General features: G+C 39.0%; 1 protein-coding gene across 2 annotated transcripts; it reads right to left on the reverse strand.

The window, feature by feature from the left end:
• Window positions 1-4,372: 4,372 nt before the first annotated feature.
• On the reverse strand, window positions 4,373-12,998 carry MTFR2 (mitochondrial fission regulator 2). Of its 2 annotated transcripts, XM_082755652.1 has the most exons (7): window positions 12,925-12,998; window positions 12,564-12,668; window positions 12,175-12,293; window positions 10,393-10,610; window positions 9,010-9,310; window positions 6,756-6,942; window positions 4,373-5,212 (listed from the first exon to the last, which is right to left on the reverse strand). In XM_082755652.1, exons 1-7 carry the CDS (start codon window positions 12,985-12,987, stop codon window positions 5,117-5,119), a joined length of 1,089 nt encoding a protein of 362 aa, XP_082611778.1. In that variant the 5' UTR covers window positions 12,988-12,998; the 3' UTR covers window positions 4,373-5,116. The 2 variants fall into 2 exon arrangements, with proteins under 2 accessions (XP_082611778.1, XP_082611777.1); XM_082755651.1 differs by lacking the exon at window positions 4,373-5,212 and having other exon boundaries at window positions 5,481-6,942.
• Between the last annotated feature and the right edge of the window lie 1,398 nt (window positions 12,999-14,396).

A 14,396-nucleotide genomic window follows, 5' to 3' on the forward strand; every position in this document is an offset into this window, starting at 1 on the left:
TGACAGAGCACTGGAACAGGCTGCCCAGAGAGGCTGTGGAGCCTCCTTCTCTGGAGATATTCAAAACCCTCCTGGATGCCATCCTGCAAAATGTACTGTAGGTGATCCTGCTCACCATTATTGGACGAGGTGATCTTCAGAGGTCCCTTCCAACCTGAACCATTCTGTGTTTCTTTGATGTGTCAGTCAAACTGCAAGAAACAAAACCAGAATTATTTATATAAACAGGTAAATGTAACAAGACATAGTGCATGTCTTTCTTCTTTTTATAACTTGAGTTTTTCAATCCCACAATATGTCCATTATTTTTGATAACTTTTTTAGATTCTTCGTTTTCTTACAAAATCTCTTCTATGCTTACTTTCTGATACTTGTCCGTTTTTATTATGCAATTTACAGTAGCTTCAGCTTCATACTTCAACAACATTTGAAAAATGAAAGTTTCTCTCTATATACATTGGTGATTTACAGCAGGTATCCTATTCCTTCTAGTTAAGCTGCATACTTCCAACACAAATCTTTGAAATTAAATTGGATAATTTTAAGTACAGTGAGGGTCTCTGAGGGAAGCTCATATATTTATCACTATGAAATTTACCTATTTCCAGTTTCTCAGAGGCAGAACTATTTTTGTTAATTAAAGCCAGCATACTTGCTGATGAAACTGATGGTTTCAGTGTGCCTTTTTTATAATAGATGCTCTCTTCTTACTTTTAACATGTTTCTTTTATCCCCTGAGCATTAATATTCTCTTTTAATAATCCATATAGTTTAGAAACAGTAAATCTTGAAGGAGACAGTGTCCAAGGTAGACAGTCTGACTGTGTTAACCCAGGAAGAAATATTGAGACAAGAGGTTGGTCAGTTATCTGAATGGGATATAACTAGAAAATGTATATTCTACAAAACATGTGCCGTTGCATGCAAGCAGTAGTGTAACAAAGGAAAAAAATTTAGTACCTTTGTTGCAGAAACATGACAATGACTTCATTTCTAAATTATACTAAATTATGTAAGTACAGCAAAAATATAACTGAATAAGAAGCACACACCCACCTTGTGCAGATTTTATCCATGAAAAAAAGATTTTCAAAAGTTTTTGAAAAAGAAACAAAAGTTTGAGCTTTAAAATAGAACTGAGAAAGGATAGTGTGTTCCTTTAAAATACCTCCAAAAATATGAATCAGTTCAGTAGTTTGGAACTCAAACAGAATCACAAAATCAATTAGTGTCCTTTTAGTCCTATAAATCTTTTAACTACCATTTAGCCTCTACAAAGTCAATTATGAAAAGTTCACTTTAAAGGTAGTTTGAAAGAATTTGGTAATTAATGCCTAGACTTACACTTCAAAAGTTTCAAGAAGCATTTTCTGTATCTGGCAAAAATTTTCCTAAACAAGATAAAAGGGAAAAGAATGAGCTGTGGGCTGACACATGAAGAAAAATTTATGAAATGTCAGGCATATAAAGAATATAAAGCAGGATAAATAATACATATATGTGAAAACCTGCTTGGTTTTACAGTCTTGAACCCTGTCAGTTTCCAAATTCTAGAGGTTTGTCATTAAAACTTTAAGAGAACCATCAAGCCTTCAAGCCTAAATCAAATCCCTAAAGGAACTGTTGTTCATATCAGTTCTTTTCAAAAACCTTAGCACAATTGTCAAGATGTTTCACCTGAAGCTAGCTGACCTTGTATATTGAGTAACTTACTCTAACTGTGATTCTGTAATAAGTTATTATTAAATTATGTTGAAGAACATTTTTTATATTTTATAACAAATCTTATATTTACAACATAAATTGATTTATTATAAAGTCTCAATGCCTAAATGAACAGATAAAAAATAAAGTTATTATTTATTAATACTCATTAAACTATAAATTAGACTGTACATAGCAATACACTCTCAATGCCAAACTGTTCGGCATCATGAATACTAATGCCTGAGAAAGAAAAAAAATAATAATTACTAATATTAAGGACAATACTGTTTAGGAAAACAACAGTATTTTCTCACTTAGAGTTGTAATAATAAGGTCTTGCATCTTAAAACAACTCTTTAGCCACAAGTTGCTGAATCAAATCATGCCAATGACTGAGGATAATCTGAATCTCAAATTCTCACTCGTTTCTCTCATCCCAGTGGGGTTATAATGCCTATTTTGGCCACTAGCACTGTTACTAACCAGTTATTTGCCTGCAGGGCTTACCCCAAGAGTTCAGATGAGGAAGGCAAAGTCTAACCTTTTTAACAAGATACCTTTGTCAATTAGGTTTTTGCAAGAGCCCCGTATATAATTATTTTAGTAGGACTAAAGAACAATGTAATCAGTTCCTGAAAAGAGGAGTAGACTGAGGGCAGCAGATACTGTTGCATATTCTCAGCTGTGCTTTTCCCCCATACTCTGTAGCTAAAAAGGCAGACATAACAAGTTACATTTAAGTTGTTTGTCACAGGTAATAAGTATCAAGACAGGTCTTCTATTTTATGGGAATTTGTCAGCAAAAGTGATATTCTTACAGTTCAGGTAATTTAATTCTATTTGTGAGTCTCCTCACCCAACTCCTGTATTGCCAGGAGTTGTATTGCCATTGAGCAGTTCATCCAGGGACCACGTGTAGACAAGTTTATTTGTAGGTAAGCAGGGCACAGATAACTTTAGACAACATCAAGTTGCTTCCAAGCTGCTGATACGGATGTTCTGGTAAAAAAAAAATAAGATGATAAATAAGATGATTAACTCTGAAAGAGAAAAAAATCTCCTCTGCAAGGGGTGCTTACATTTTCATTACTGAACATCACTGTAAATTTTGCAACTTCTTGGTATTGAAAACTGTTAGATGTTAGCAGGTATCTCTCCCAAACTTCTCGAGGTATGCCAGGGTTCATCGCCTCATCAAATTTACAGCTAGAACTATTTAAAACAAAGAATCTGTTCTCTTAACATATGTAGGCAGTACATAGCTGGGGAACAAAAAATCCAACACAGGGCCATGACTTTCCCCCACAGCTCTAAGGAAGCATATCAGCTATACGGACTACTTTGTAGTAGCACAACTCACTTTGACACAAAAATCAGAGATACTACTCAATAACCTGGAGGGCCAAACAGCTCATTAAAATTTCTAGATGCTTCTGAAGTCTGGCACTAGGTACTTGGCTTAAGTGACATCAAGAGAAATTGTGGAGAGAATTCCTTTCTAAAGTTCTGGGAATCCACTTTCAAATCCAAAATCCCTGCTGTGAACTGCAGTCTGGAGAGAACAGAAGATATACACACAGAGTCCGAAATAATAGTTCTTCCCAAAGAAAAGAAACTACTGATCACATAAAGCAATTGACACAGAAAAGACTACACTGTCCAGAGCTTTCCAGATTTACAAAGTCTCTCAGCAGGAATTCCACCTTAGCATTTGTCAGTCTCAAGAGAATGGTCACAAATGCAGGGAGCCCCTGGCTCTACAGAGGCTGGCATAGCAGAAGAGGGAGCTTGCTCCACCTCTTCACACTTCATATGCTGAAAAAAAAGGGAGCTCTTTCACAAGCTTTACTCTCAACAGGACCCCCTTGCCCTCATATCCTTTTTTGCAGGTGCCCACGGACTTCCTTCACAGTTGTTCCCTGCTGCCCTAGTATTTCAGAGACCAGAGCAGCAGACAAAAGACAACTGAGAGCTTTGATAGAAGAGGTTAAGATCACTAAGCAGAGGGCCAAGCTGGCTATTCTGTGAGGATTTCACAGCAGTTCTGAGGCTTAGGTAGAGAATGTAGAAAATGTGTATTTTAAAAGCAGAGAGAAAGGTAAGGTCAGGCTGTTATGGAGTGCGAAAGAAATGAGAGAACGTAATAAAGTATAAAAATCACTAAATTCAAGAAAAAACATCTAGGACACATGATTTAAGAAATGAAGTATTTGTTGTGGTTAAGCACCCAGCCTCACAGCTGAAAACAGGACAACAGTTAAATCACGAGCTCCAATTTTAGTCAAAAGGTAACTTCTGGAATTAAAACAAAAGTATGGGATTTGAACAGTTGCCTCTAGTAATTGTACAAATAAGACTTGGCAGTAACAGGGAATCCAGATGTCTATTCTGTGTAAGGGGGTAGGGATATAGAAGATACACGGTACATACAAGGGACACAATCCACAGTTCAATTGATAACGGATCATTAGACAAAAGAATAAGTGAAGGCAGCTATTGTAAGCAGTGGATCACAACAAATTTGTAAATAAGAGATTCCAAGTCTTCTAACAGGAAAAAAGTAAGCTCTTTATTTTATCTAAAATAAAGTAGTCTTCTAATATGGTCAGCTCTTAAGATACGAGACTCCACAACACAAAACGTCACTATCACACACATCTGTGATACAAAGGAAATTTTATTTTATAAACTCTGTGAACGAAACAGACTTTATACAGAAAAGCCAGAGAGATGATACAATTAATGTTCATTTACATGTGGAATTTAGACTATGTGCTAACAGATTTCTCTACAAGGTCTTTTTTTGTCTCAAAAGAAAAACTCCTCCACACGATAAGCATTTAACAGACAGCGTGTAGCATACTTACAGCAAGACAAAATTTCACAAACATGAAAGTTTCTCTACTGACTCAAGACAAATTAGAACACTGCTTGCACATGAAATAAGGAGTCGCATTAGCAGACTGCAAAGAAAACTGAGGAAACTTTATCACAGTATTAGCTACCATTACTTATATACAGTCAGCTATACACAATACAGTCCAGAAGTTTATACATCTTCAGTATTTACAGTGAAGTACAGAGACAGTGCTCACCTAAGCTGCCACACAAATAATTACTTTTCTTTCACGAACATTTCTTTCCTGTATTTCTCAGTTTCCCAGGTTTCAGACACAGTGCTCCACAGTAACAAAACCCTTTTTTTGGCTGTGTGCTTCTCACAAAGCATCACATTCATGAGTTTGGCTGCTGGGAAACTAAAGAGAAGGAAGAGGCAGTTTTACAAGCCCTACAACCCAAACATTAACAGCATAAGACAGATACATTCTATAACATATTACAGCAGTTTCACAGAGTGGGCCTGCCACTTACACACACACTACGAAGTTTCCTCAGCAATCTCCATCAGTTAAATATGAGCTCTCACTTTCCACGTTGATACTTTAACTTCATCAGTTCTCACGAGGCTAGAATTTGCACTTGATTTCAGGCTGCAACGTCCAACCTGGCCAGGAGGGATGGAATTAGATAAAATTATATCCAAGACAACTGAATGAGAAGCTGTTTACGATAAAGGCAGTTTGGGAGAATTTATGCACTTCACTTAATCTAGGAAGAATAACATAAACACAATAAATTGCTTTACATTAGTTTTTCTTCAGAACACTCAAGGATAAACAATTAAAATAAGCATGATCTTGCAATCAAGCCCCTGTTTCAACCAGAAAAGCCCATCTTCCTTCATCTGCTCCTGAACATGCTGGCCTTAATCAGTCCCTCTTCCAGACTATAATTTAACTTAGAACTTGGAACAAAAGAAGATTCATAAACACGCCCTTCCAGGATCTAACTTCAATCTTCATATCTAGAATCAGGTAAGTTTGCTACACAATGCAATGGTCTGTTGCATCCAAAACACAAGCCTGGCTGTTTTGTTTCCTTGCTTTTTACAAGTTTCAGACTTTTCCTTAAAAAAAAATTAAAAAAATTAAAAATCACAGAGAAATTTATATAGGCTGTACAAGAAAGGATGATTCATTACAGTGCATAAGATAAAAGCTACATTTCCTTGCAAAAATCTTTGTGCCAGCCTAAGGTTTTCAAAGAATCATTATAGCAGGAAAAAGAAACACACATCTTAGTTTTCTTTAAATTTTCAGTCATGCAACTACCCATGAGTATAGCTGCAGCCTTCAGCCTTCAAAGAAGGTCTGGATTTCCACCACATGCTTTCCAATACTATTTTTCTCCATTAGGCTAAAACAAACAAACAAATAAAAAAACGAACAAACCACAGTGCCAAATAAGATTCTGTATCTCGCTCATTTCACAGATGAAAAGATGTAATTGCTAAGCAGAGAGAGATGCTTTAAATTACTTCCACCTATTTCTGTCTGTCTCATCTAAGCAGCTCTGGGGTTTACAGATGCCTCTAGTGAATAACCACCAGTACCTGCTGGACTGCAGAAGTTAAAGTAGCTTGCAGACTGCTCTACAGAAACCAGCATCTTGTTCATAGCAAAGAACTGGATTTTCCAGGGGCTCTGCAACAATGTTCAGAATAAAAGATGCAGAGCATGTGGAAATGATGCTTGCACAAGAGGGAAGATACTAAACCCAATGCTTTAATTTTGTTTTCTGAACACTCAGCACATGCTAGGCAGACCTGTTACCTTCCTGGCATCTTGATTTGTAAAATTAGTTAAGAAATTAATAGTCAGTATTACTAACTGCACATACAGTTTCTACATGCAAATGCCTGTTAGTTACTATCGAGCCAAAGTCCACAGTTTAACCAACGATGAGCTGAATTTTTAGAGTCAGTCTAACTTTTTTCCTTTTGGTGTATCTAGAAAAGCATTTCCCAGCTGAAATCCATTCATAATAAGTTGTTGGGATTCTCTGCCTTGATTACACTTGAAAGAAACAACTAAGCTGATGGCTTAAAATCATTGTAGAAAAGTTGTCGACTCCAAAACCTTGCTACTATCCATGAAAACTGCAGTCATTTCAAGAATATAAAAACACATTATTATATAAAAACATACCAGTGGGATCTCTGGACTAGAAAACGGGGAGCTATCAAAGGATCTATTTTCTTTGTCCAGTGAATCATCATCGTCTTCAAATTTATGTGCAAATTTTTGTTTTAGTGCATGAGTCAGTATAGCAACTGGATCCCAATCTGAACTTAGCCTTTTTTTGGGTTTAGAAAGAGGAGTGCCTCCAGGCGACCTACAAAGAAAGAAAATTTATTATCTTCCACCCTTAATCTTGTGCTTAGCGATCTAAAGTCCAATAAGACAACTTTTGTATACATCTTCATCCTATAAACCCTTGATTGCACAAATAATGCTGCTTTTGTTGTTTTAAAGCAATTAACCAGACAGGACTAATAACAGTACACCTAACAACTCGTCAGCCAGATTCTTAGTTCAAAAATAAAACTTGATGCTGTTCCTTAAAGAAAAGCGTGTAATAAATCAACAGAAAGTGCTAAAGTAATGCAAAAGAAAAAAAAAAGTAGAGTTTGCATAGCAGGTTTCATTCATAAGCTATATTAAGGCATATTAGTTGGAGATTCCTACTAACATAATTCATAACCTTTTACAACATAATTTGACTTAAATTTCATTAATTTTCAGTTCAGAACAGTATGCCTTTCTGTGGTCTTAGAAGAAAGAAAAAGAATTACAAAATTTCTCAGAGTAATTACGTTTAAAAATGATAATGACAGGACAAGAGGGAATGTTTTTAAACTAAAAGAGGGAAGATTTACATTAGAGGTTAGAAGGAAATTCTTCACTCAGAGAGTGGTGAGGCACTGGCACAGGTTGCCCAGAAAGGCTGTAGATGCCCCATCCCTGCCGGTGTTCAAGACCTGGTTAGACTCAAGACTGAGCAACCTGATCTACTGGATGGCATCCCTGCCCATGGCAGGAGGGTTGGAACTCCATGATCTTTGAGGTCCCTTCCAACCCAAGACATTCCATGATTCTATTTTAATTTATAAAAAAAAGCGTTCTCAGCAAAATCAAGACAGCAAAACCCACAAAATCAAAACAGCATCTAGCACCCCAAAGCCTAACATAAAGATAGAAATTAGTGACTAATCCAAGAAAATAATCATAAAAAAACATCCTAAGCACTGACATATTTGAAACTAATCTAGATATATGCACACTTGTGCTAGCAGAAAGTGTGATTTCCAGACCAAAGAGTTGAGCTTACTGCTGTCATTGTGCATTAGCAGCAAGTCTGGCAGTGAAGTTCTACCTTCAGTATTCAGGTAGATGTCTAAATCCTGGAGCATTTCAGATGCACACCTATCATTTCAAACTCAACTTGCCCCTGCTAACATGATGGCGGTTAAAACTGTCATTACAAATGTTTCACTCTCTTCTTTCACCATACATGGAAGGAAACATCAAGAAATAGTTTTTCCTTAGTGCAGTTTGTATTTGCTTTATTTACTGTATAAATATATCATCAAAAGCATGAAGGTATGCTCCAGGATTGCATATAGATAATTTGTCCAAGACTTGTGCTAAGTATTTTCAGGGATAAAACTCACACTTAAGAAAGTACTGAAATAAGAGTGCAATCATTTTTGGTGACATTCTTCCCACATTAAGAGCTCCTATTATTCAGTAGAGATTCGATTGTTCTTGCATGCTTTTCCAGCTCCACAAGTTCAGAAAAGACATCTGACAACTTCTATCACATCTAGTATAGCAGACCAACACTGACACAAAGAGGTATTACAGTCTTTACTAAAGCATTTTTGTAAGGTCAACTGCTCTTAAAATCAAAATGGCATACCATGAAAAATATCACAATCCAATTTAAATTCAGGAAACGCTTTCAGTAAGATACAGCACATATTTGCTTTAACAGTTTGAATGTAGTACCAGAATATTCTGGACACATTAAGACACTTTTTCAGTCCTTTCACAGTGAATGAGAAAAAGGTATTTGTTCAGATCAGTTTCCTGTGACAGACCCACTCTCAACAAAAAAAAAGGGACACAAAAGTCACACACACACACAGATGCAAACAACCTGAGATTCGTATACTAGTGCAGCAGAGAAGTTTTAAATGCTATATTCAGCATTTTTCAAATGCATCTAAAAGCCATGTCACATTCCAAGCCGTGAACGTAAACGCTGCCAACTTCAGTCTGTCAGCAGTAGCTGCGTGTTAAATGATTTGTTTCATCGTGGTGTTCTCTGCTTATACGTAAACGCTGTAACGGTTACATGGCCTTAGATAGCTCAGACACGCATTGAATTCCAACCTACCTCTCAGTAGCACGCAACTGAACTTTGTTTAGGTCTTTCAAAACATCCATCATACTAGGAACGTTCTTTGTCCTCTGGTGATCAGCAGCATCAGCTGCAGTCAAAGCACTGTTTCTTGCAGCACGGCGTTGTTTGATGAGTTCAATCGCTGAGTTACTAGCATCAACAGCAGATGGTGCACCAGAAGGGAGCGGAGGCGGCGAGGGAATTACAAAGTGATTGTGAGAGACGGACAATGGCGTAGAAGTCATGGCTGGCACTGGGTAAGACCCATCTGGAATGCTGAATGTTTTAAAGGCTTCTGGATGCAGTCAAAAGAAAAATAGGGATTTTATTCTCAATAGTCTGTAGTACCTTAGCAATTAATAATACTAAGCAACATCTTGTATGACTCTGTTTTAAGTCAAGATAAGACGGCCCTCTAAAAGCACTTCCTTACACACCACACATAACATCACAGAAGAAAATAATTACATTTAAAACTAAAACCAATTTTAGACAGACTCAGAACACATGAAATAATGGATTTGAGGTGGTCTGGGCTGCTCTGATGTGTCTTTGATCCATGCACTAGGTAAATCAGAAACCTGCAACAGAAAGCAGCCTGCAACTACACATAGATCATTCTCAATGGTCTGAAGGTTAGAATAACCCAGATGAAGCAACAGCAAAGAAAACCACAGAGCACATAAAACAGACTACAAAATGCATAGAGTGCAATGGAGAAGAGACAAAAAGTGACAACAGAACAACAAGTCAAAGCACAGAGAGAGGCCCCTGAACCGTCTCGTATCAGTTCAAATGTTTCAACAACCACATTGGGGTTAGCGTACAAGACAACTGTGACCTCAAAACTTAAGGAAAAAAAAAATCACAAGATTGAAGTTCATATTGGAGACTAACTACCTTCGGTACTCCAGTGATGGTTACACATTAGACTATTTGTAGCATTCCTTTCTCTTAAATCTTGAGCTTCAATTCCATATATTTTTATTCAGTATTTTGATAACTTGTCAGAAATGGTACATAAGTCTAAGGTTATATATATATATTTTTAAACAAAACCAGTAATTGGTGGTTTATTAATAGTGTTGTTACTAAGTTCCTTCACAAACATGGAAAAGAATATGAAGATCACTTAGGATCAACTGCATTCAAAATCAGAAAGTTGGCATTAAAAAAAAAAAAAAAAAAAGTGAAAGCAAAGGCGGGAAACAAAGGGCACAAATGGTGAAAAAAATACATTCAGTAAATTTTGTTGGTATAACTTCAGGTGAAGAAGTTACAGATGTTCTATATCAGTATCAGAGACGTGGTTAGATGTGAACAAGACCTCTGATGCAGTAAAGGAAAATTGGTTTACTTCAAACCAGAAAGGCTTACGCGATGGAATGTTTCCCAGGGTATGTGCTGCAACAATAGTGGCAATCTGAGCACGAAGAAAAGTCAGCTCATCTTCAAGCGCAGAAATTTTCTGAAGTGCTGCTCGATCAACAAGACTGTCTTTCTGTATACTGTTTTTTGGAACACTTGGTATAGAATCTGTAGATGGATGTAAGTCATGATAAGCTGTACTTTTTTCTTTTCTCCATAATTCAGTCCTAGAAAGAAACAGAAAACACAGTTTAAAAGGTTCAGCCAGCAAAAGAAATCTCAAGGTTTCTTCAGGGTCTGTCCAAGCAAGTTATCAATGTTCAGCAAGACATAAAATTCGCAAACTATTTAAGAAAACAATTTGCTATTCATAACGTTAAGAAAATGTTTTAAGTCTTCTTCAGTTCAAGTAAGATAAAAAATCCTGAACAGTCACAATCAAAATAGATAACTTACTCAGGGATAAATTAGACATTGCAAGGTCATGGTACAGGATTGAGCTGTTACTATTCAATTTGACTGGGGTGCCTTTCCCTCCTCTCTACATGAAACAGTAAGTATAAAAGGCAGGAAAGAGTCAGATAACAATGATCTCTTAACTAGACTTCACACATTCTAGTCATTTATCAAACTCTGCAAGTGACAAAGAAGTTGCAATCTTTCAGAAAACACATTGGAGAATAATCATGAATTTTAATACTGACAGAGTAAGAACCTTATCTTTCAATACAGAATGAGTGTAAACTCAAACTATCAGAATGAGACTGTGAAAGGAAGAAATTAAGTTCACTTTATTTGTTCCAAATCCACAAATCCACTAAGCTTTGACTGAAACAAAAGTAGACCTTTTTTTTTTTTTTTTGCTACACTCATCCTTTTACTTCAAACCACACCTGCAACAGTTCTCTGATTTAAAAAAATAATAATAAAAATAAAAAATCTCACTGGCTCAGAAGGAAGAGATACAGATTACAACACTTGTCCTTGAAAAACATCCCACTGAGTCAGAAGGAGGAAGAAGAAAAAATGGAAACAACAGAAAACTGAAGTTCCATGGATCTTTGAGTTAGACTTGCTATAAGCAGCACCAAGCAGGATAAAACAGGCCAGAGTTCCTTTTAACAATACACTTATGTTTTTAAGATTTTGCAGCTGCTACAAAAGACTTAGGTAATTTGACAGTAACAGCTGAGGAGTCCTGAAATGAAACACAACCATATCACAAGTTCTCTAACAAATTCAGATGACGCACTTTTTATTAATGTCTTGTAATTTCATTACCAGCGAGCAGTACACAACGATCATGGACAAACGCACACCAGTATGAAGTACAATTACATTATCCAACATAGACACAAACACAAAAGTATCCAAATCTTAATCTTGCTTTTAGCTCTCCAACTCATCCTCTAACTTTGAACATATCCTGTAGAAGAACAGTAAAACTACTTTCTATTTTTTCCCTAGAGGAATGGAAAGGGGCAGAGGAGAAGACTTCTATACCTCTATAAGACTTCTATATACGACATGCATGCAAAGTTAAACACGAGTTAAAATACCAGTAACGCATCTGACACGCTATCGGGAAGAGGAAAGGCAATACCCAGCATCAGAAATCTTTCAGGTGAGAATATTCTGCGCTATAAGAACTTCCAGGTGAGCAGGAACTCCCTAAAAACAAAGTTTGCAGGGCTGGTTTAACTAGAGCCTTGAAAAGGCTGAAGGAGGGGAAAAGCACTGATGACACAAGTTACTGCTATTACCCCTTTCTGCGCACGTACTTGTACTTACCTGAATCTAGCAAATACTTGCCCCTCATCATGTGCCACCCACAAGACATCAGCAAGCGATGGAGCTACAGGAGCTGTGCTTCGCTCATCATAATCTGGAGGACACGGGTCTTGAACAAGCTAAGAACAAATAAGCAAATACACACGCGTGTAGAGAAACTGGATTTAGTATGCATTAAAATCTTGCCTTCGCAAAAAAGTTGTAAAGTGCTGTGAGGAAGCTGAAAATAGCGAGCATCAGGTAAGCAAAACATTAGTTATTTTTGCTAAAAATTAAAAAAAAAAAAAAAAAAAAAAGAGAGAGAAAAAGCACAGGAAAGCTGTCACTATGTTAAGGAGCTGGGAAATGTAAATCCACGTGAAGGGTACGTATAGCAGTAAATCACTTACTTGGAAATAAGGCCTGGGGTAGGGCTCTAGGGAAAGCATCGTGCCAAGCCTCCGGACCACGCTCCGCGTGGGGCCGTACTCCTTCTTTCGCCACACCGCTGCGATCTGGGAACCAGAGCAGCCGTTAACCCCGGGAGCGCAGCCGAGCCCCCGGGCTTCTGCGAGAAACGCTGCCGGATAACTTCGAGCTACGTGCGCCGGAGCGTGAGGCAGCCTCCCGCTCCCCTCCCCCGGCTGAGGGGCCCCGACGCACCTTGAGGCGGACAGAGCGCGGGGCGGGCGCGGCGGCCGTTAACGGCTGCCCGGAGCCGTTAGGCGCCCCCCCCCTTCTCCTTCTCCTTCCCCTCCCCCCGCCCCTCACCTGCCCCGGCGGCCAGCCCAGGTGCGCCAGCAGCCGCCGCAGGAGCTGCAGCAGCAGCGCCATGGCCGCGCGCCCGCCGGCACCCGCTCTGCGCTGGGGGGGGTGGGGGGAGAACGCAGCCAATCGGCGCGCGGGGGCGGGGCGAGGAGGGGAGCGCGCCAGGGCGCAGCCAATCGGTGCGCGGGGGCGGGCCGCGCGCGCGGGGGGCCTCGGGAGGGAGGCGCGTTTGAATGCCGCCCTGAGGGGAGCGCGCGGAGGGAGCGGTTGAGGCTGAAGGGGCGCTGAGGGGAGGGGAGGGGAGGGCTGGGGGCAGCGCCCCGCCGCCCTCAGGGCACCAACTGGATTGAAGTGTCACGCCTCAAGCAGTCAGGCTGTATTAAAGCACAAACACTGGTTGATTCCTTTTAACCTCGCCGAGATTGCTGCTGTGTTCCTGGAGATCTACCTTAATGAGGCTTCTAAATAAATAGTACTGATGATAAAAGCTGCAGTAACAGCACAAAACTTCCAGAGGATGATGAGGGTTTGAGAAAATGATGGACTTCTTACTTAGTACTAAAAATAAATCAGTACTACAATACTGTTCTTCAGAAAATATACTTACCCAACTGCTCCAACACTTCCTTATCCGAGAAGGAAAAACGTCAACATGGAAAGATACAAGGAACCAAAAGCACTTCACCTCAAAGCTGGTTAAGGGCAGGCACCTCAAACGTAAACCGAACTGCCTCCCTCCCGTAGTGCAGTTAACTGCGTCAGCACCAGCAACACACAGCTTTGGAACTGCAGGTTCCAGCTGGGAACTTGAACTTGCCAACTCGAAGCATTTCTGTGCAACTCCAGAGTACGGATGGGACCTGCAGGATCCGCTCACTAGAGGGCTTAGTGGAAGCACTGCTTTAAGAAATGAGAAGTGGCACTGAGCTTAAGACTTGATGCTGCAGCCTGTACTTCTGGAGCGAATTCAAAACTATGTAATGACAACTCTTCTGCATGCTCAGTAAGTGCCAGCACAGCAGCTAAAGCAGGAAAGCTTTAATCAAATGCAGGTCTAGACCAGCAGCCTTGCTACTGCATTCCCACCCCCTGCCACTGAAACAAACATGTCTGTTTTCCCTGAACTGCAAGGGTAACCTTGAACTTGATAGCCACACCACGAAGAGGTAAAGCAGATTCAGAAACTGTCTCAGTGCTGGAGAGAAAGTCAGAATCAATCATTTAACTCTAAATTTAATTTAAACATTTCATACAAGTGGAAGGATTGATAGACTCTGACATTGTTGCCAGATCGTTTTGCTCCCTTTGTTGCTTCATCTGATTTACCATACACAAAGTATACGTGAGCTTTATTTAAAAAAGAATAAGTTCTATATTTCAAACATCTATTAAAAGATGTACTGCACATGTAAAAGCAAATCCTGCAGAAAGGGAGCCTGCCTAAAATGTAAGGCAGGAATCACCCTTTATAACCA

Source organism: Aythya marila (genome assembly GCF_965140915.1).
Source record: "Aythya marila genome assembly, chromosome: 3".
Lineage (NCBI taxonomy): Eukaryota > Metazoa > Chordata > Aves > Anseriformes > Anatidae > Aythya > Aythya marila.